Source organism: Nannospalax galili, unplaced genomic scaffold (genome assembly GCF_000622305.1).
Source record: "Nannospalax galili isolate Female #2095 unplaced genomic scaffold, S.galili_v1.0 scaffold140, whole genome shotgun sequence".
In the NCBI taxonomy this organism is placed as follows: Eukaryota; Metazoa; Chordata; class Mammalia; order Rodentia; family Spalacidae; genus Nannospalax; species Nannospalax galili.
In genome coordinates, this window is record NW_008352267.1 from 13,322,460 (window position 1) to 13,345,373 (window position 22,914).

Here is a 22,914-nt window from a genome sequence, read left to right on the forward strand (position 1 = left end):
ATTTGTCTTAAACCTGTGTATATTTGCATTTTCTTGAAATGTGACCTGGTTGCCTGTATGTCTTCCCTAAAATAATAGGTATATATAAATTGTGTTTTCTTATTCTAAGTATTTCATGCCATTGTTGGTGAGATGAAAAGCAAAGTACCTTTTTCAGAGTCCTGGTATAATTTTAGTAGCTAAACAATAGCATAAAATTATTATTGTTATAATACAGCTAAACATGGAATGTTATTTTCTGATCATTTATGTTTAAGTTTAGGCTTAAGTAATTTGGTTTGCAGTCATTACTCATATGTGCACTAATGCAGTACAACTCCAACTATCTTCTTCACTGTAATTTCATCATTGTTATTAATGTACATTAGTGAACAAAGATTTTAAGGTCAGATATATTTGGCAAAAGTCGTATTTCATATATGCTCTGACCATAGTATTTCTTAAAGGCTTTTAATGTGAACCTCCAAATTATAGGTTTATTGAAACTTAATTTTCAGGGGGAAGTTTGACTCACTAATATTCCATAGACCATACTTTAGATAATGTTTCTCTGTTTTTAACCTTTGGCCTTTTAAGTTTATCAATTATCTTCTTAAATTGTCCAGTGAAGAATTGTGTATGTATATGGTGTATAACATGATGTTTTGATACATGTGTGCTTACCAAACAACAGTTTTATCTATCACCTCACATACTTAAGTTCTTTTTTCTTAAAGTTCATTTGTGTGTGTGTGTGTGTGTAGGTTTGATGACACCTTGCAGCAGTTGGTTCTCTCCTTCCACCATGTGGGTCCCAGGGATTGGACTCAGATTGTCAGGCTTGGCAGCAGGTGCTGTTGAGCTGTCTCACTGATCCGCCCCCCCCATACTCAAGTTATTATGAAAACACATTTTGATTGTTTCTTCTGGCTCTTTTCAGATATATAATATGTTATCAAATGTATTCACCATGTTATACAATAGATATTACAGTTTTTTTCTTTGTACCCTTTGACCAACATTTCCCCATTCTCTACCACTACAATCTTTGCTATCTGTTAGAATCTTTGTTTTAAGGTCAGATATATTTGGCAAAAGTCATATTGAATATCTACTCTGACTATAGTATTTCTTAAAGGCTTTTTAAATGTACAGCTCCAAATTATAGGTTTATTGAAACTCAATTTTTAGGGGATAATTTGACTCACTAATATGACATTGCTTTTTTAGGTTCTACACGTAAATGAAATCATACAGGAATTGTCTTTCTGTGCCTCGCTTATTTCACTGGTTATTATTGTTATTATTATTATTTGGATTTTATATGTTTATTTTTGATAACGTTAAGATTGGCTAGAATAGCTGTGTATAATCTTTACATTAGCAGATATTTGACAGTGTGTTTGCTTGACATTTCCATTTGGATGTCCTTTATCTTTCATCAGCACATTCAGAATTGTGCTTATCTTGCTTCTAAACTCTGTGCCTATAGTTACTTAAACCTGAAACATGGGAGTCTTAATTGACTCCACCGTTTCTTCGATCTCCATATCCAGTCAACTGTTAAGTTTTCAGATGTGTTATTCTAAAATTTTATTTTATTTTTTAAAGATGTATTTTTATTTTATGTGTGAATTTGCCTGAGTTTGTATGTGCACCATATATGTGCCTGGTGCCCACAAAGGTCAGAAGAGGGCTTTGGATCCTGAAACTGGAGTTATGAATGGTTGTTAACTGCCATGAGGTTGCTGGAAGCCAAACCTGGATCCTCTGTAAGAGCAGCCAGTGCTCTTAACTGCTGAGCCATCTCTCCAGCCCCTCACATTTGAATTGTACTTTCTCTCTTTTGGCACCACTGTGTCCATACTTAGTAGCTGGTACTACTGAAGTGGCATGCTACTAGGCTCCACAGCTTCTTCCCTTTCTGCTGCTGTGTCCCTAGAGGTCCAGTTGAAGAATCTTTTGTCAAAGCGGATTTGAGTACATCACTGTTTTATTTAGTGCAGAAAACTTTTCATTTGATTTTCATATGTTTGAGAATAAAAATAAAATTGTCAACTTGATCCTTAAAGTTCTATATCAGCCCATCCAGTGGCATTGCATTTTATGCATTCTTTGGAAAGCCACATTGCCTTCAAACTTTACCTGTGTTTGTGCTGAGACTTCCACTTCAGTCTCGCAGGTTTTTTGTTCTGGTTTATTTCTTTGATTCATTAATCTGCCAGCCACTGCTGAGGTGAAGGTAAAACAGGGGGAGTAGGGGAAGAAAACCACCTTTAGGCTGGGAATGTAGCTTAGTGGAAGAGCATAGGTGTAGCATGCATGAGGCTCTGGATTCAATTCTTAGTACTTTGAAAACAAATAAGCAAAAAACCAAAACAAAATATAAACCAACCCCTGCAACACCACCACCACCACCACCAACAAAAAAACCCAAACAAGCAAAACCATAAAGAAAAAAAGCAAAAATAATCTTCAAGGAAGTTTTCATTCTAGTAGCTATTTGCTGCATATTTTTAAAAGGTCTATTCAAATCTTTAAAGCTTTTACTCACTTTTTGAATGACTTTTATTAGTATAATTAAGTGACAGTTTAATATCTCAGTAATTTACTTGTCTAGGAATTGAGCTCTTTATGTTTGGGTGTGTGTGTGTGTATGTGCTTATGGAGGCTGGCGCCCAAGGTTAACATTGGGTTTCTTCCTCAATCTCTGCCTTATCTTTCAAAGACAAGGTGTTACTGAACCTGGAGTTCATTGATTTTGCTAGGCTGACTGGCTGGCAACACCCAGGGATTTGCCTGTCTCTTTCACCTCTGTGCTGTGATTATAGATTTGTGCTGTGATGACCAGCTTTTTATGTTGGGTGCTTAGGATCAAACCTCAATCTTTATGTTTGCATGGCAAGCACTTTACCTACTGACCAACTGCACAGCCTTGGAATTGAGCTTCTTGAGGTTAAAGGCTAACTTACACAATACATGTGCTCACATAATACTTGTGGAATGAAGGAATGATGTACCACACAAAATAAGTGATATGATAGAATAGTACTGTGTAGTTCTATAGTGATGTTAGGAAAAATGATCAAAATGATGAATTTGAGATAAGCTGTACCAGTTGAGTCAACAGGCAAAGAAATAGGAACATTTTATTTTGAAAGTTACATATAACTGGAGAGGCTGGGGTCTAGCTCATGTAAGAATAATTACCTATGTAGGTAGATCTTAAAATCTCTATTTACCTGATTTTTGAAGTTACCAGTCTTTTTATCCTGTGTTCTTTTTTTCTTAGTGTAAGAAGTTAGTTTGGGAAACAACCACCAGAAAGGGTAGGCTGAGGAAATGACTCAGTAAGTAAAGTCATGCTGCCAAGCCTGATGACTTGAATTTGATCTCTGATATCTAAATGGTAGAAGGTGAGAACTTACTTTTGACCACCACAGATGCTCCATGGAACACACAAATCAACATACACACACACAATAAATAATGTAATAACATTTCTTTTAAAATAGGGCACATTTAGTAATTTCGGAACCTGTAATGTTATTTGATAACCTAAATAGACTTTCAAACAGCATAGAAATTTGAAACACTTACAAAAAGTGTAACACTTGGCTTGAGCTAATACAGCTATAGTATTCCTAATCTAGAAATCAGAATGCTTAACAAATAAAGCTTATACAAATATATCAAAATTTGAAAGTCCAAAATCAGAAACACTAATGGTTTCCAGGCATTCCATATTGGAAATCTCAATACTTAATGTCCACATTGTTTAACCTGTGTCTTTTCTCTTCTAGGCTGCTAAACGTGGGATTCTTTCATCTGGTCGTGGTAGAGGAATCCATACAAGAGGTCGAGGTGCAGTTCATGGCCGAGGCAGGGGTAGAGGCCGAGGGCGAGGGGTTCCTGGGCATGCTGTGGTGGATCACCGACCCAGAGCATTGGAGATTTCTGCATTTACAGAGAGTGATAGAGAAGATCTTCTCCCTCATTTTGCGGTATTTTATTACCACCTAGTAAAATAATTACTGGTGATGATTATTGTGGAGAATATAATTAAAGAAGAAATTACAAAAATGATATGAGTAATTTAACCATTGATCTGAACACAGGACTTGATTAGTCCATAGTAATTTTTTATCAACTTTTTATAAAATAAGAACTGTAGGGTCTTTTTATCTAGGAAAAAATGTTATAATTTTTAAACTAGACATACCTTTAACTATTATAAACTTAATTTGATTTGAGCCTCATTGTTTCAAAGAGAACATCATGAGTAGATTAGTACCGATAATATAAGGAATTTTAAAACATGAAAATGAAGTTTTATTTGTTCATAGTATGCTCTTGATATGGCTGACTAGAACTGAAAGCAATATAAAATTTGATGTGTGATCTTAAAAGTTGTCTAACTCGTATCAAGGATATAGTCTAAGAGTCTATCTAGTAAGGTTGGTTGCCAGCCTCCACATGGTGGCTCAACCATCAGTAACTCCAGTACCAGCTGATACTCTATTCTGACCTCTGTGAGCACTGGATGCATGTGGTACACTTACATAAAACCAGGCAAACATGCACATAAAATAAAGTAGTTTTCTTTTTTTCTTTTTTAAAAGGGAAAAGCAGAGTCAGATGTGGTGGCACACATTTTTAATCCCAGAACTCAGGAGGCAGAGGCAGGTAGACCTCTATGAGATGAAGGCCAAGACTGTCTACATAGCGAGTTCAGGCTAGCTGGGGCTAGAGGGAGGTCCTGTCTCAAAAGTGGGTGGAGGGAGAGGAAGAAATGATTATTCCTTGTCCGTCTGTTATTAAATTGGACTTCTGGTATGCATTAACCTGATACGCAGAATGGAGATTTTTCCTATTGCAATGTTTCATCTTAAATATTTCAGTTCACAGCGTTATATAAAAATTTAGTTTAAAAGGTTAATGCTAAGTATCTGTGTTACCCTCAGCATCATGGTAATTACTTCAGAGATGTAAATTACCAGTTCTTTACTCTCAGTGCTTTTAGATACATTAGTTAAACACAAATCAGTTGGAGTAAACTACAAAGGTAATTAATAGCCAAGTTCAACTTACTAAACACACTAATGACTTAGATTTATATGTTTGACAGTTGTTGTCCAAACTTTTAGTAGTTTATATTTTGCTAGGATGTAAGGAGATTTTAAAAGAAGTAATTGATGTTTAAGAAATAACAAATAACATGTTAATATTTAGGATGAGGAGTCTGGAGAGTCCTGTGCTTGATGGAGTCAAAAGGATAAAGAATCAGAGAACTAGAAAGGAGCTTGGAAACAATCAACTTGGAAATAATGTAGCCCAACTCTTCCCTGCTATGTACCCCACTTCCACACTTCCGCAAAGGAAAGGATATCCAAATAACTTGTGTCTTTAATATAGTTATACAGCTAATCAGGAAACTAGCAGTCAGTATGCTAAAATAATCCAAGAGTTTGTTGTAAATGTGTTTTGCTGAAACTTAAGATATTTTGAAAAATATTCAGAAACTGAATGGAAGTTATTTCATGAACTTGGAATTATGAACTCCACTGAAAAGTTAGTTGTGGTAATTCATATTTGAAAATTACTAGTATTAAGTCAGAATCAGTTAAAGTGTAGCTTTTTAGTCTCAGTGTGAATTATCAGGGTAAGGGTGTAGGTCTTTTGACTTGAAAATTTGATATTAACTGACCATGTTTTCACTTACTATATATTTCAATGTCATGAGCAAGATTTGGAAAAAAAAACTTAGGGACAATTGACTTCTATAATTGTGGTTAAAAAATGCTTTTTAAAATTATCCAGTGAAACCAGTAATAATAATAATTATAGCCAAAACTTATAGAGTACTTGTTTTATGGTCACTATTATTGTATCTTTAAAAATAACTTGGCACATTAGGAATTATTCGAATACCCTTATGAAGTAGATTATCGTGCCCATTTTATAGATGAAGAAATGAAACTTTAAAGAGATTAAATAACTTAAGTTTACACTGATTATGTAAACTTACATTTAATGGCCTTATGGTTATAGTTTTATTTTGGGGTGAGAAGAACAATATTGATAATAATTTAAATAATTTACAAAGGACTGAAACTTGGTGTGTTAACCTTTATTATCATAGAAAAATCTTTTATGTGGGGGAAAAAATACACAATCTCAAGCCAGGTACAATATATTGTGCTTAGCATTTAAACGTTCTAAAGTTTGGATGACACTGGAATATATAATAAGTGAAAACATGGTCAGTTAATGTTAAACTTTCAGGTCAAAAGACCTACACCCTTACCCTGTTAATTCACTTAATTACTTGGGAACATTACTTAAATTTTCTGAAAATTGCCCCCCCCCCCCATTGGCAATGATGAAAAGTTAATAATGTGTTCCGAGGATTTAGTACGCTACCTGAGAACAAATTTATCATGTCCTGAGATTGGAACAATAAGGAGGCCAGTAAGAAAGTTCAGTCTTTGACCAGTGTTTTGTTCATTAAGCTCGATACCAGTAGAGTATAGTTTTACCAGTTCTGGAAGGTTTAGAATTAGAATTGAGATTGAAAGATAGGACCACACTTTCTCTTAAAATTTCAATTACTGATAGGAATTACTATTTTCTGTCAACAAGTATGAATTATTGTGTATTCTGGGTTACGTTTAATAGTATTTTAATGCCATTGGGGGTTTAGGGTGCTTCAGGATACTTATTTCTAGGAATTTTTGTTTTTTTTGAATTTGCAGCAATATGGTGAAATTGAGGATTGCCAGATTGATGACTCTTCACTTCATGCAGTAATTACATTTAAGACAAGAGCAGAAGCAGAAGCTGTAAGTATTAAAAATAGTTTATGCAAACCAGACTTAAATGATTATTATTTTAACTTTTAATATAAATGAGTTTTTTAAAGTTTACCTATTCTGACAACAGGTAAAATATTTGAAGAGCAATTTGAGCCTACAACTAATGTCCTTATTTAGTTAGGAAATGTGTATGCAACATAATGTAATTAAATAAATGTATGGGTCAGTTATGGTGGCACATGCTTCTCATCCCAGCACTTGGGAGGCAGAGGTAGATGGCTCTCTGTGAGATTGAAGCCAGCCTGAGAGCCCCTGTCTCAAAAAGAGACCCCTCCCCCAATATGTACATGAGGTTAGACATCAACTCAAATTTCAGTTATATTATCTGAAGATGTCATGAATTCTTTGTTACAGGAGCTAGAGCCACTTTTCTTTCCACCTGATTTTTTTTTTTTTTTGATGGTGTTGTTGTTTTATCTGGCCCAGAACAAAGTTTACTAGAATGAATGGTAAGAGTTATCTAAGATAGAAGCAGAGAAGTCTAATTCTAATGCCCACCCTTTTTTTTAATCCTTCATTTACTTCCCAGTCTCATCAGGTAGAATTCTAGAGCATCTTTAGCTCAGCATACCCCCAAACAGACAGCTACTATTTGCCTAAGAGATGATGTATAGTTCATCTACAACTTTATCTCTAAAACCCTAGTTTAGAATCTTTTATATAAAGACCTGTTCTAAAAATAAAGGCAAACTTAGTTGATGAGAATTTAAGACATTTGTATATGTGAATTAAGTATAACTTTAATAAAATTTTATCTTTAGCATATATTACTGAGCACAAGTTTGAAGGCTTTTTCTTACAGTGATGATTTCAGTTATGATTTTTAATTGAGGTAGGCAATTTGAGGAGCATCTCTATTTTCTAAGAAGTAGTGATACTGTGAAACAATGGTAATTGTACACAAATGCTTAAAATATTGCCTAATGAGAGCAGAGAGAGAGAGAGAGAGAGAGAGAGAGAGAGAGAGAGTGAGTGTGTGTGTGTGTAGGCTGGAGGTTGATGTCGGTTTCTATCTCATTTTTTGAGACAGTTTTTCTTGCAAGATTGTAAGAGATTAGGGTCACTGAATTTGAGACAGATCTTACTATTTTGGCTAGACTGGTTGGCAGTGAGATTGGCACTTGATATTTTGGCTAGACTGGTTGGCAGTGGGTATTCTGCTTATCTTTGACCCACAGCACTAGGGTTAAAGACAGACACTGCTATGTCTGACTTTATGTCAGTCCTGGAGATACAAATTCAGGTGCTCATGGTTGTGGGGCAAACACTTCACTCACTGATGCATCTCTCCAGTCCCTAAATTTTTTATAAAGTTTTGCTCATAATAAGAATTAACATACACTTCTTCCATGATTCTTGCCTTTTCTACCTATATGTATATAGGTATTATGTATAATTTTCAAAATTAATAACAATTAAAATAGAAATCAGAGGCTTTTTACACTGAATTATATGAACATTGAATAAGTTACTAAGGTCAAATTAAGTAATCAAATTTACCTATGCAGAGTGAATACTCTTTCACTTGTATTTTCTTAAGAGTGTACAAGGAGTAGCTACCACTGCCATGATAAACATTTAAAATGAAGTTATGAGTTGTTTCACCACGAACATTTCCTTAAGCCAAAAGGTTTAACTTTCTCTGTTTTGAAATGAATGAAAAATTAAGTTGAAACTATAGGTATAGATAGGAAATTATTTTGAACTTCTGGATTTCAGTGAATAAAATGTTTAAGAATTTTAATATTTAGTGTTTTGACAAATGCCGATATTTTGCTTTCCTAAGGAAGATTAGAAATACATAAAAGATTGCCACTTAGTATCACCATCATTATGTAAAAAGCCAGGAAATTCTGACATGAAAAAATGTAAGATGACATAAACTTTGGAAAAAGGGTAGGCTTTTCCAAGAAAGAAAGTTGTCATCATTTGCTACTGTTAGCTTTTAACTATTACATTATGCTTTTTTTCTGAACCATTTTTCTAGATGATTGAATATTTTCTTAATTTTTTATGCTTAATATTATTTCAAAGTGAAGCTGTAAGAATTATCATTGAGATTGTTAAGATAAAATTACAAAGTGAGAATTTTCCCCAGTAAAAATGTTGGAAGTATTTTGAAGAATAAAAGTGTAAGCAGAGCATTAACTTTTGGTTATTTTATGATTTGACTCATTAGTTAGAACATAATTCCTATTAATTTCTATTGTCATGTCTCCAACTATGTCATTGCCACAAAGCACAACTTTCCAGATAGAACAGGAAGAAGTAGTCTCTCATTCAGTGACTGACTAGATACTGCATTTATTATGTCAACATCATAATCACCTGAACAAATAGACTGGACTCTTAAGTATTAAGAATGGGCTTGAACTCTTGGAGGTCACTAGTTCTGCTAGCTGTCTATTAGAACTGTCTGTCTCCTAGACCTGTGCTGATGGATTTTTCTTGTCCCCTCAACCTTTGTGGATGAAGTGACCTGTGTCCTCATTGACAGAATGAGTTGATTCTTCCACTCTGTCCCTGTCAGACTACACCCATACTTTATTCAAAAATGTTTTGTCCAGCCTTGTTGGGGAAAGTAACAGTTCAAACAGTTCACATTCATCCAAGGTCACAAGTCTTCCCCTACCTCCTCTGTTGTTCAATAGGCGTTGTGCTTTCAGTGTTTTGATATGTTAATTATCAAGCATACCCACATTCATTATCTTTTTGGGTGAAGTACCAGACTGAGGATGTCTGGGAGATGCCCCATCTTGGGATGCAAGAGCCATGGTTTTCATGGTGTTATTTAAAAGTCACAAGTCTAGATTATGTCCATTAATAAAAGTCATTCTCACAACTGAAGTTGTTTTCTACTCTGTTTTCCTTGTAGGATTGTAGGAAACTAGGCTCTTGCTTCAGAATATAAATAGTTACATATCTATTTTAAAATCAGTTTGAAAGATAAAACCTATAATCCTAAGCTCGGAAAGGTGTAGTTTTGTTGTTGCTGCTGTTTGATTTGTATCAAAAGAAAGAGTTTTGTTCTGACAAATTCTTGACACCGATCCCTCAATTCTCAGTAGTCTGATGTTTTACTGATTGTGTATGTCTAAGGTATTTATTCTTGAGGGTAGTAAACTCACTTGTTATTTTTTTTTAATGCTTTTTATCAAAATGAGTAATTGTTGAATCAAACAGAGTAGAGACAGAGTCATCACTGTTAAGACTGTTGATTTGGATATCTGAACTTAGAAGTGCAGACTTAAATTTGTAGAGATGGTCTAAATCAGCAATCAGATGTTGATGATGCTGTTTGAGGAAATGGTAAATTTATAGCAAGAATAATATATACAAGTTGATTCAATCTAAGTAATCAAATTATGTACAAAGAGGTTTTTGTGTGTGCTTTAACTGATTTCAGTATTAAGTACTTCTCTGTGATGGACACTGCTACTAGAAGTAGTTAACTGTAGGTTTGAAGCTTCTGAGAATGTGGCCATATACCTTGAATTCAAAAGTTAAACAAATGAGGTCTTTTTTGGGGGGGGTGTCCTTTGAGACAGGGTCTCCCTGTAGCCCCAGCTGGACTGGAACTTGCTGTGTAGACCAGGCTGGCTTCGAACTCACAGTGATCCGCCTGCCTCTGCCTCCCAAGTGCTGGGATTAAAGGCATGTACCACCATGCCTGGCTCAAATGAGGTCTTTATAAGTTCTAAAAATTAGATTTTGTGTGTCTTTTATATTTGTGGTTATTAGTGTAGTTACTATATAAGCGTTATCACCTTAGGTCCGTTTTCTCTAGTTTTGGCAGAGCAATACTGGCTCTGCAAGAATTTTCCTTATAAAGGGCTTTCTCATTAAATAAGCTTATGAAAGGCCACATTTCATAAATATCCATTCAGACTCAAAGGCAGGAATTAAACTTGATTAATTTTGCATAGCCTCCCCTCCCCTCTGTCTCCAGAGCCACTTCCCATGTAAGATGTGGAGCCCATCATTTAAATACATTTCATAGATTTTTCTCTTTCTAATCAGATTTTCAGCCTTTTCTTTTGTTGCATGTGTATATGCTTTCCTTCCCACTTTACTGTAGGCTACTTTTGTGTGACACTATTTCTGGGGAGACATGAACAGCCATCTACTTACCATAGATAGGGAACTGACAACAAACCAAAATAAGGATACTGTCAAAGTCCAGCTTAGTGAAACAGTGAATTTTGTTGGGATTGCTTGTAGGCGCATGGATGAGGGGTTATGGACAGGACCAGAAATTATATGCACAACTCTCATCTCAAAGGGGATAAAAGTTTTTTTATGGAACCAAATATGAGTGACCATGGCCCAGGAACACAGATTCAGGTTACCCCCGATTCTGTGTTGCAACGTAGTAACAGTTTCATGACATTTTTCTAGCGACAGAACAAAGAAAAGACATAAATCAAGATGATTTTCAAATACATTTGTGGAAACATTAAGTAGATGATTATAGAAAAAGAGAAATCTCAGTCATAAGCCTCAGTTGCTATCTGATGACACTCAGCCTTTTGGTTGGTGGAAGGAAGTTGGTGATCTGCTAAGTTAATACATTCCAAAGGCTTTTGTCTATTAGTGACAACCTATTAAGTCAGAAACAAAGGTGGTCTAGGAGTGGCTATTTATGGGGGTGAGGGGTCTAAAGGTAGTCCAACATAAATAATTAGGCTCTGGACCCACAACATTCCAAACTCTCTATAATCACTGAAGTTCTAATGAGTTGATCAGCCTTTTTAGAATGTTCAGTTTTTTTTAAAAAATATTTTATCATTATTATTATTTTTTATTTTTTGTGTACGCATGTATTGCCTTCATATAGGTAAGTCCAGTGTCGTGCAATGCCTGCGGAGGACAGAAGAGGCTGTCGGATCCCCTGGAACTGGAGTTACAGACAGTTGTTAGCTGCCATGTGGGTGTTGGGATTCAAACTTGTGTCTTCTGCAAGAGTGTTCTTAACTGCTAAGTCATCTCTCCAGCCCCTAGAATGTTCAGTTTTAAGGTGCAGTTTTCTTGGAATTTTCATTCACAGCCACCAAAAGCCCACCCCAGCATAAACACTTAAAAATAATTATTTAAAGGATAGTTTGAAAATTCATCTAGTAAAATTTTACTGTAATTTTTCTTTATACTTGAGAATTTCATACATGGATAAAATAAACATATCCAATCCCCATTTCCCGTTTCCAATTCCTCCATACCCATCCAGCTTTTCCCCTCTCAATTTCCTTTTTTTCCTTTAAACCAAGTCCAGTTAATGCTGCTTATATGTGCATTTGTATTGAGCTATCCACTAGAGCATAGGAAACCTACCAGTGGGAATACCCTGGGAAAAAGAACTAAACAAAACAAAACGAAACCCCTCTCCCTTAGCAGTTATCAGTTGCTAATAGCTCCTCTGTAAGGGGTTGGGTAGAGGGCAGAGAGATCATTTCCCATTTGTGCCAGGATTTTGACTGTCCTGATTTTGTGTAAGTCTTGTGCAAGTAACCACACCTGCTCTGAGTCATGAGTGTGGTAGCCAGGTCATGTCCAAAAGACTGTATTTTGCAGCATGCCTCCCCATTTTCTGGCTCTTAACATTCTTTCTGTCTCTTCTGCAATGTTCCTTGAGCCTTGGTGGGGTGGTGGAGATGGTTAGTAAAGGTGTCCCATTTTGGGTTGAGCACCCAGTCTCTCTTAAGCTTTGATAATTATGCATCTCTATATTCACTGCTGCCACTGCAAAAAGAAGTGCCTTTGATCATTGTTGAGAATAGCCCAGGTCTAAGGGTATAAATATAAATACTTAGAAGGCAATTTGACACCATAACCATTGAGAAAAATAACAATCACAGGCTTTAGCCTAGGGCCTATGAATTCTCCCAGCCATGCTTTTGACGAGGTTTACAGTACAGGAATGAAATTCCCACCTGTCTAACATACCTCAGATTTATTCAGAAAGCAGGTACCTAAAACAATCCTGCCACTTCAGTACCAGTGGATACATTTTCCTGACTGCTGGTCTGTATTGTGACATGCAATGTCCAGTACTGGATAGGACCATTGATGTCTTTTCCCCATGAAGATTATTTAGTACCTTCTAGCATTATAAAAGCTGGCCAACTGGGAAAAGGAAGTTTCCTGGTTTCTTCAGCAATAGAGTCTTAGCATGTAGAAATGGTTTGTAACCAAGGACTCTGGCAATAGCCTATGTTGTTTGGAGACCTCCAGGACCCCATCGAGTAAAATATTTAAAAATAAACTCTATAAATAAACTTTTAAGTTTACTGTATCAATTTGAAATATGTGGTGACTATAGAGATGTGTAAAATTAGGTCATTAGAAACATTTTTTCAAGCCAGGCATGGTGGCTTGTGTCTTGTTTGATCCTAGCTCTCAGGGCAGAGGCAGGTGGATGGATCACTGTGAGACTGAGACCAGCTTGGGAAGGTCTTCATATTGAGTTCCAGGCCAGCTGGGGCTACATAGTGAGACCACATCTCAAAAAAACAAAACAAAAAAACCACAACAAAACAAAAGAAGTGTTTTGTCAAGCTGAGTGTGGTGGGGCAAGTCTTTAATCCCAACACTATGGAGGTAGAGGCAAATAGATCTCTGTGAGTTTGAGGCCAGCCAGCCTGGTCTATATTATAGTGAGTTCCAGGCCAATCAGGGCTATATATTGGTCTCAAAACAAAGTTTGTTAATAAGCTGTTGTTGCCAGGTGTGGTAGTATAGACCTATAATATTCCTGAGTAAGAGGCTGAAGCAGGAGGAATCTGAGTTCAAGACCAGTGTACACTACATGGGCAGACTTTCAAAAACAAAACAACACCCCCACCTCCAAATTTACTGTAGGTACTGTTGTTACTCTTTAGATTTTTTTTTTTTAAACTGAATGAAAAAAGTGAGTTTTAGAGGTAACATTTTGCATGTGATAGTAATCTATTTTTATGTAATGAATTCAGCTTCAAAAAATTTCAAGTTGGGGCTGGAGAGATGGCTGAGCAGTTAGGAACACTTTTTGTTCATGCAAAGGACCTAGCTTTGCTTCCCAGCACCCACATGGTAGCTTAGAATATCTCTGACTCCAGTTCCAGGGGATTAAACATCCTCTTCTGGCCTCCATAGGCACCAGACACACATGCTGTGCATATATATACACGCAGGCAAACACACATCCAAAATTTTTTTTCAAGTTGTTTCTGAACTTATATATGATATTTTTTTTGAAGTATAGTTGTATGACATTGTGATGAGACCATGAACCAAAAACTCTGAGCTGCATTTTAATAGGCATAAAATCTTTTAAATTTATCATAAATTTATATGTGCAGGTTTAAAATTTATACCTAGGGATTTTAATATCACACAACTCATGTTCAGATGTCATTGAACATGTAATTGTTTCTACATTTCATATTATACTATACTTTGAGATTGTGCTATAAATCTTTTGTGACTGTGAGTTATTTCGATACATTACTAACATTGATTTATGTTCATTCATACTATTTTAAATGCAGTGTTTCCAGGCCAGCTGCTTAATGTAGCAAGTACCTAGACTTGACTGTTTCCTGAGTTCAAGTTTTATCATAGTTATAAAATACTTTGTAGGAAATACTGTAGTTTTCAGTAATTACTCCCTTCCCTTTACCTTGAGTTGTTTATATTTTGCATTAGTTACACATAAAATATTTTATGGTAATTGTGATGATTTTATGTAATTAGAAAATAATGTGTGACACTATGCAAAATAATTTTTGTTAAAGATTTCTAGTTAATAGTTACTATATGTATCAGTCTGACATTGATTCAGAAGCTACAGCCAAGCTCTTGATGTGTATTGGGATTGCTGTTTTAACTAGCAGTTATCATTGTGGTGTATGCTGGCAGACATATTTCTTCTATTCAAATCCTGGCCAAGAGTGAAGTAATTGTACTTAATGATGAGAAATTGTTTACATAAAAGTATTTTGAATCACTGGTATGATTTTGGAAGTTAAAAGAAAAACATAAAAATAAATAGTAATTTATAATCGTAAATTGAGAGGTAAACAACCTAGAAGCAAATGAACGGGCAATGTCATTTGTGTTTAGCTCTTTAAATATTAGACACTACATATTAATTCTTAATTGTTTTAGGCTGCAATTCATGGAGCTCGTTTCAAAGGGCAGGATTTAAAACTGGCATGGAATAAGCCAATAACTAATATTTCAGCCGTGGAAACAGAAGAAGCAGAACCTGATGAAGAGGAAGTATGTGATTTTTTTTTTTCTTTCCTCCCCATTTGCTTTTCTTTCATTATTCATAGTTCTTATATAAAATGCGATTTTTATGACTGTGATTGTAACATAAAACTTTTATTCCTGAGCCATTTTCCAGATGGGGGATATAAGATAAATGCAGACAACTATATTTTCTGGATTAATGAGAAGAATTATGGATTGCTAACCCCCCAAAAAAGAATGTGATTATATACTCAGTTTTCAATTACTTTAGAAGATAATAATTATTCATTAGATTTTTATCCACAGGAAATCTTGTAATATGTTAAGTTTTAGGGTATTTTATTAAGTTGCTGTATTAACATTTCAGGCTTCTTATTTTAATTCGCATTGTTTTAGTTCTTGAGAATGAAATGGTAGATTCTGTGATGGGCACAAAAATGAATAAGACACGGTCCCTATCAACAAGGAGCTTATAATCTGGCAAGGAGGGTGGTGGCAGAAACATAAGAAACTAATTACAAATAACAGGCATATTGATGTGCTGAAGATTTGAACAACATGCTATGGGAACCCTAAGGAAACAGTGATTGTGTCTGTCCATAAATAATAATCATAAAGGTATATTAACAGTAGACCTGAGCCCTGAATGATAGCTATGTGCTGGGCCTGGGAATATACTGGAGAAATCATTTTCAGTGGAGTAGTAGCTTCAGGATAAGTGCAGAAGACTGCATTTTCTCAGGTAACAGGAGTTAGCCTGCTAGCTCTAAAACGTAGCATGTAGGACAGCAAATTTGAGAAAGTCCTCTGGGACCAACAGTTTTAAAATAAGCAACTGTTTTGCTTAGTCATGAAAAAAAATTGAAGGATTTAAGAAATGAAGGTAAGGTGAAGGACTAAATGATTCTGTTTAACCTTTGCTAGGTTTTCATAATGGCACTTCATTTTGTTTGAAGAGCATTTTAAGTTTGTTACACATATCCATAGTCAAATGCAAGAATAAATGTGTATTTGGAACTCATGTACATGATTTGTCATTTTATATTTTAGATTATACCTTTGTCCTTCCATGAGTTTGAATTGAATGGGGAGAAAAGCAGGAGAGCTCCTGGTATTAGGTATTTTGGAAAGTCTGGGAAAGCAGTCTGAGAAGTTTTTATGAAGGGAATGGGGAAAAAAAAGATTTTTTTTTTTTAAATAAAAGATTATATGTAGCAAAAAAAATTGTAGAATTTTTATGTAAGTCATTGGTTGATTTGGTGTTCAGAGTTAGGATAAGTTAAGTGAAACTGATGTCTTTTTTAAAAGACGTATTCGGCAGTGTTTTGAAGGTACAGCAGATAGCACTATTTGTTAGAGTAGGATAAATGGTATGTACAGTCTTAATTTGGTGATTCTTTACTGCTTGCTTCATGTAAGCAGTAAAATAAGTACTGTAGAGATGTCTCATTGAGTGGATGGAGACTGCTTTACTTTGTTTTCTCCAATGTTGGAGTTATAAAAATAACCTTTTGTATTCAACGTTTGAGAGAGAACAGTGTTTAAAAGTGTTACCTTTTTTTTTTTTCTTTCTTTTTGTTTTGGGTAAATTCCTAAATACATTTTAACCTAAAGTTTCAGGAAGAGTCTTTGGTGGATGACTCATTACTTCAAGATGATGATGAAGAAGAAGAGGACAATGAATCTCGTTCTTGGAGAAGATGATTTGACTGATCATTGATCTGCATATGCTAGAACTCTCCTTGTGTTTCATTAGTATTATCTAATGTACTTTTACATATTTGTAAAAAACAATTTTTGGTAAAATATGAAGATGGATTTCACAAATAGATAAAAGAAGAAAACTACCTTCTGATCTTGTATTTTGAAAGATTGATGTTTGCATTTTATTTCAGTAAACAATTGCTAAAGACATCACAATAGAACATATGCAATGTTTTTATTACATACTTCTATTGAACATTACAGAATTCTTTGGGTTATTTGTAAATTAATGAATAGATTTGAATACTTATGACCCAGTATTTGTTATAATATAGAGGATTTTGTTTTACTCCAAATAAGGAATGAATTTGCATTTAAAATCTTAATGAATGTTTTCAAAAATGAATAGATAACATAGTACTCTTAACTAAAGTCTCCAAGTTATGTATTCATAATATTACATAGTAGTATGCTTAGGCTTTACTATGTATTAGCCATTTGTTGGACTTGTGTATGTATTTTATCACATGGGTTTTAATGATAATGGTGTATGACTGCTTTATATATGAGTCCTTATGCATCTGGATGCTAAAAATAAAGTGGAATGGTCTCTTAAAAGAAAAAAGAAAAGAAAAAAAAAAGCAGTTACCCCCCCCCCAAAAAAAAAGAAAAAAGAAAAAAGAGTTAGGGATACAGCTCAGAGGTAGAGCACTTGCCTAGCCCCTAGGTCCCAGAAAAAAAAAAAGGAAAAAAAGAAAACGAAAGACCATTCCAGATGGTGATCTACCCTTCCCTAACTACCACAAAAGAAGCTATAATCAGTAATAATGGTTAATGGTACCTTTACAATAATGTACAATCCAATGTTTAAAATTTATACCACTTCAGTTTGGTTTGATCCTATAAATTTTCAACAGATGTCTTAAAATTTAAAAGCAGGCTGATTAGTTTGGAACCAGACTTGAAGTAGAGCTAACATTTGGTGAATAAGAAAACATCATATTACATTTTGGATGTATCAAAGAAAACTTGACCATTTGAAGATGTGTGAATAAAGAAATGTACTATAGATACTACTTTAGGAAAACACTGTTTGGTAAGTGTTCCAGTCTGATATTTTAAGTGTGCATTTGCTATGCTTGTATAAAAGTATTTGACATTTGCAACAATATTGTGATTTTAAAGTGAATTTCTCTAGTAAGTGAATATAATCATTGAAAGTTGACAAAGCATTTTCCAGGAAATACGTTCTTTGTAGAATAAGAGGGTAGGAGATTACTATATATACCTTTTAAAATTCCTTGTTTTGATGGCAAGTATTTCTGCTTCTCAATATTATAGTGATATTTTAAAAATCACATTTTAATAAAACTTTGTTTTTTTATATTGGGGCCAACACAATCAAAAACTGTAATTCCATCAGTAATTCTATCTTCTGCTAGCGGAGTACCTTGTGGATGCTATTTTTGTGTTTCTTTTTTCCCTTTACACTTGAGGTTAAAGTTTTATATTTTTGATGGAAATACTACATTATAGGAATGTTTTGAATTGGAATTGGTACACATTTATATTTAAAATTTCAAACGCAGATTTCATTTGTTAAAATAATTACTCATTTTATTTAGATCTGTTGTATATTTTTATGTAGTCTCTTGTATGTTGACTGTGCTATTCTGATCCATTAGGTAAGTTTGTTTTCTTTTCTTTTTAGTAGTCGTGAAAGATGCCAAATTGGCAGAGGCTCACGTTTCTTCTCTTTACACCAAACAGGTATTATAAAGAAAGTAAATCTTTCAAAGGCCAGTTAAGTCTCCATGGCTTTATAATTTGATGAGTAAACTTTAACCTGATACTTCAAAAATATAAATTTCTCTGGAAATGTCACTGAAATTACGTTATGTTTAGTTCAGTCCATCAATAGCTAATCAATTTCCCTAGTATAAAATTTAAAATATTTTCAGCCATGTTACTTTGAATGACTCAGAAGACCAAATATGTTTCAGTTTGGTCCCCTAGTATGAGGATTAAATGTCCCCAATACTCAATAGGTTTACAATTGTACCTTTATAAACATTAGTAAGATTTTTATTTACAATGTTACATAGTAATGTATTGTTACTGAATTCATGAGTATGTTTATAAATACTAGTAATCTATGCACTTTGATATTTCTCATTTAGAACTTGACAGCTTTTTCAAATAGATGGTAATTAACTCCCTTTTACTGATAAAGAAACAGGCTGATAGAAATGGAGTAACTTACATAGAGTAATAGCTAGTAAATGGAAGGGATAGATTTTGTATATAGGCACTGTGGTTTCATTGCCAACTTTACAAAAAAAAAAAAAAAAAAAAAAAAAAAAAAAAAAAAACAAAACTCTGCTGCTGCTTTCTTCCTAATTACTGCTCAAACATGAGATTGTGCTTATAGTAACCGTGACAGTCCTTACCTCAGAATATTGCATAGAATCAGTAGACTTCTTGGTCATTAGGCAGTTCCTATGTTTACCTTCCCTTTTAATTAGCACTTTGTTCATATCTTTGTTAAAATATTTGATGTTGTAATAAAATTTATCTGGTTTATATGTCTGTCTTCCCCACTAGATTACAAGCTCCTCTAGGAAGGGGGGGACCATGTCTTATTCATCTTTTTATCTCTAGTACTTATCATAAAGCCTGGCTCATGTGAGCACTCAGATGTTTGTTGGATGAAATGAGTGAATGCATATTTAAGTATATAGTAATGAGGTTAACAATTACCTCCCTTGTTAATTCTTATCAATTTTCCAATAATCTCTCCTGGTAGTCTCCTCAGTCATTGGAACCATTTTATTAAAAAACAGGGTTAAGTGTCTCATCACAGGGGTCACATGGGGGTAGACATCTGTAATCCTAGAAATTTCCCCAACAATTAAGGCATTCAGATTGTGGAATGTTAAATGCTTTAGTCATTTCCAGGGGTTAATTTATCTTTGGGATTTTGTTAGAATATGTGATTAGAAATGCTGAGAGACACCAATCTAGTCCATCTCACTAAATATTTTTATGTCCAAAGATGATCTAGTATGGATAGCTAAGAGATTGAGCTTTTATCTTCAGATCTGCAACTAACTGTAGCGTTAGGCAGGCCTCTTTCCTTACCTGGACGGATTCTGTGTGTATAAAATAAAAAGCTGGATTGGATGATCTCTAAGATCTCTTTCATATATATGTATAGTTTCCCTCTTGGTACATTAGTGTTTGACTTTAAAAAATTTAATACCTGTAAACCAGTTCTTCCTATTTGATGTTGTTTCATCATTGCAAACAACTTAGATTTGGGTATAATAGTAATTTATATAATATCTCTTCCTGGTTTTATATATAGTGTTTCCAAATCCTTGCAGTTGCCAGCACAAGTTGCATTCAGCCTGTAAAGTATAGGTAAATGTCAGTATTTACAAGTACTTCCCTTTCCCAATGATAACTTTCTCCTTCTAAACTCAGTTTAAAAATAAAAGTATTTGCCTGCCATATAGTTAGTTTTCCAACAAATGTGGGTTTTATATCCTCTTTTTCATCTCATTCTTTCCTTTTATAGTATGCCACCTAAAAGTAGAAACATTTTAAATTCTGCAGCTCTTCTGATAAATTTGTTGCTTTATTTTGCACATTTGGCTGTGCAGGTAGAGTTGCGAGTGGTAAAAGAATTAAACTCAGTGTAGGTAATTAAGGAAAAATTGAGAGAAATTATATATTACTGGTTAAAAGATTGATTAGGATTACTGCAAGGGATGGTTGAGTTGTTATTTCACATTTTCCCTCTGAACAGTGTTGTTTTAAATGTTATCAGATAATTGTAACATTTTAAAAAATAAGTAACTGATGCCCAAACATTTAATGAAAACATGTTGTAGGAACGCAAGAATATCCATAAATTTTGTATTATTGTAATACGATCAAATGTGACAACAAGTAGCTTACTATGAAGATAAGTTCTCACTGTCGGAGCTGGAGCTGATTACTTATAGCAAATATGGCTAACCTTCAATGAAGAAAGTATCTTGTTACCAGAACTGTTTGGGTGGGACTGTATTTCCATTCTTAACTTGAACTCTAACCATTGGATATAATCGTTCAAAAAGAAATCAGACGTTCTTATTTCATTTGTTGAAATATCAGTGGCTATTTTGGAGTATCATAAAATTTTTATCAAAATCTAATCCTGCACACAAAGAATATAGATTAATCACAGAAAGCTAACTTCAGTTCTAGAATTTATATAAACATTTGTAAGTTTCCTCTCCCCCTACAAAAGTCAGTTAGCCTTTAAAACAGAAATATCCTGCAAGAAATTTTGGATTGCTTACTCCTTGATCTTTCTCCCAGAACTTTTCTTCTTCCAAAATTCTATAAATTAAAAATGGAAACTTTAAATACAGAATTAAGTGGCAGTGTAAAGTATTTGTAAGACAAAAAGAGAACAGCCATTTCCTAGATATAAGAAACTTATTTTGTTAACTTCTTGAACTATAAGAGCAACTCAGTTGCTCTAAGGTATGTATACAGTCCTTAAGAAAAGTGATTCTTTTTTTTTTTTTGTCTCTTATACACTTAGCAGATGAGACATAATATTCGAAATAGCTTCCCGACTCTTAGGAAGGAAAGAAATCTTGGTGAACAGGAATGCTGTCACCAATCATTTCTAATGAAAGTAGGTTTTGTGCTCATTATTTAATGGAATTTAAAGCATTTTAAAATTTCACTTTCTTGTATCAGTTTTTACATTTGCTTCTTTCTGAACCCCCATCTTTATTTCATCCACACGCTCATCTCCTGTCATCTAAAGTCAGCTTTACTTCAGGTGCTAGGCCCTGTCTCATTTTGATGTGTTCCTTTTGTAGAGCTTTGTTGTTGCTTTTGGTGCTTAGTGTAGAATTCATTGTCATTATAAGGATGGTTCGAGAATGAAATGATCATTGGATGGAGATAAGGAAATTAGGTATACTTTGTAATTCTTTTGAAATCTTTGGGAAAGTTTAAGAAAATTGTTTTTGTTTTTATTTTTATTTGCAGTGTCTAGATGAGAATTTCTTTGCTTACATTTCTATAAAAATGCTACCTGAAGAGTTATGAGAGTTCCTTACAAAAAAAAAAAAATTTAATCGTAGCCATTTTATAATGTTGTAATCTTTATAGCTTCATGTTTTTTGAAAGCATGATACAGAGAGGCTTTGTTAAAATAATTTTAGCTTAGAGGTAATCTTTTATGTAATATATCTGTAACATTAATTTTGATTCTTCCCAAATACACTTTTTAAAAATTGTTTAGAGAAGTTAGGGGTAATTTATAGTGTGGTTCAGTTTTGCATTCATTTGTAATTTTCAGGTTTTCTTTTCTTTGTTTTTTTCTTTTTTAATAAGTGTTCTCTTTTTCCAGCAGAGAGAGAACATCATTGCCTGAATTTAGCTTTGACTGCAAGAGCAAGACACCTGTCCTGTCTGGAGACTACTGTTCATGATAATACCATCCTATCATTTGGTTTGTCCTTTATCAGTCTTAGTAGATGTTTACATGTACCTCATTACTGTTTCCTCTTTACAGTTCTGTAAGAGTACATCCGAGTCCAGAAGTGTATCTGAAAGTATGCTGTATATGACCTTATTCATAAATGTTTTCTCCCCTTACTTTATAGTCATTTATTTTGTAAAACACTTTAAGAAGAAACAAGGCCTTTAGTTACCTTAAATGAAATAGATTCAGTCTCAGCCGAACTGAGAATTGTGTCTGGGAAATTTATAAAGCCATGATAGTATTAATTCAAAAATTTAGAATGATGAAAATGAATTAAAAAGTTAAACACAAGTTTGGCTTTAATTTTTCTTATTTTTATGATGTATTTCTGGGATTAGGGTAGCCACTTAAAATAATTTTGAGCAGATGATAAAATACTTTTTACACACTGTTTAAGTTTGTCTATTTCTTATGAGTATACTTAACTGATATGATTGCTGGAGCCACTTACCCCCCTGACTTTTTAAAAAGTTCTTACATCTTAAAAAACAAAGAGAATAATTTTATTTCTTTTCAAATTATAAAAGATCACCCATGAATTATAAAATTGAACAATATCTATTAAATGCCTAA

At 34.0% G+C, this 22,914-nt stretch overlaps 1 protein-coding gene across 13 annotated transcripts in view; it reads left to right on the plus strand.

The window, feature by feature from the left end:
• Rbm26 (RNA binding motif protein 26) overlaps positions 1–22,914 on the plus strand; it is an 85,934-nt gene extending 63,020 nt beyond the window's left edge. For 10 of the 13 annotated variants that reach the window (XM_008849107.3, XM_008849113.3, XM_008849106.3 and 7 more), the window contains 4 exons: positions 3,783–3,983; positions 6,735–6,821; positions 14,997–15,110; positions 16,698–17,436. In XM_008849107.3, coding sequence (XP_008847329.1) covers positions 3,783–3,983; positions 6,735–6,821; positions 14,997–15,110; positions 16,698–16,787 — 492 coding nt within the window. In that variant the 3' untranslated portion in view covers positions 16,788–17,436. Of the gene's footprint in view, positions 1–3,782; positions 3,984–6,734; positions 6,822–14,996; positions 15,111–16,697; positions 17,437–22,206 lie in introns of those variants that run through there. The other 3 variants (XM_008849112.3, XM_029554078.1, XM_029554079.1) reach the window with 3 other exon arrangements.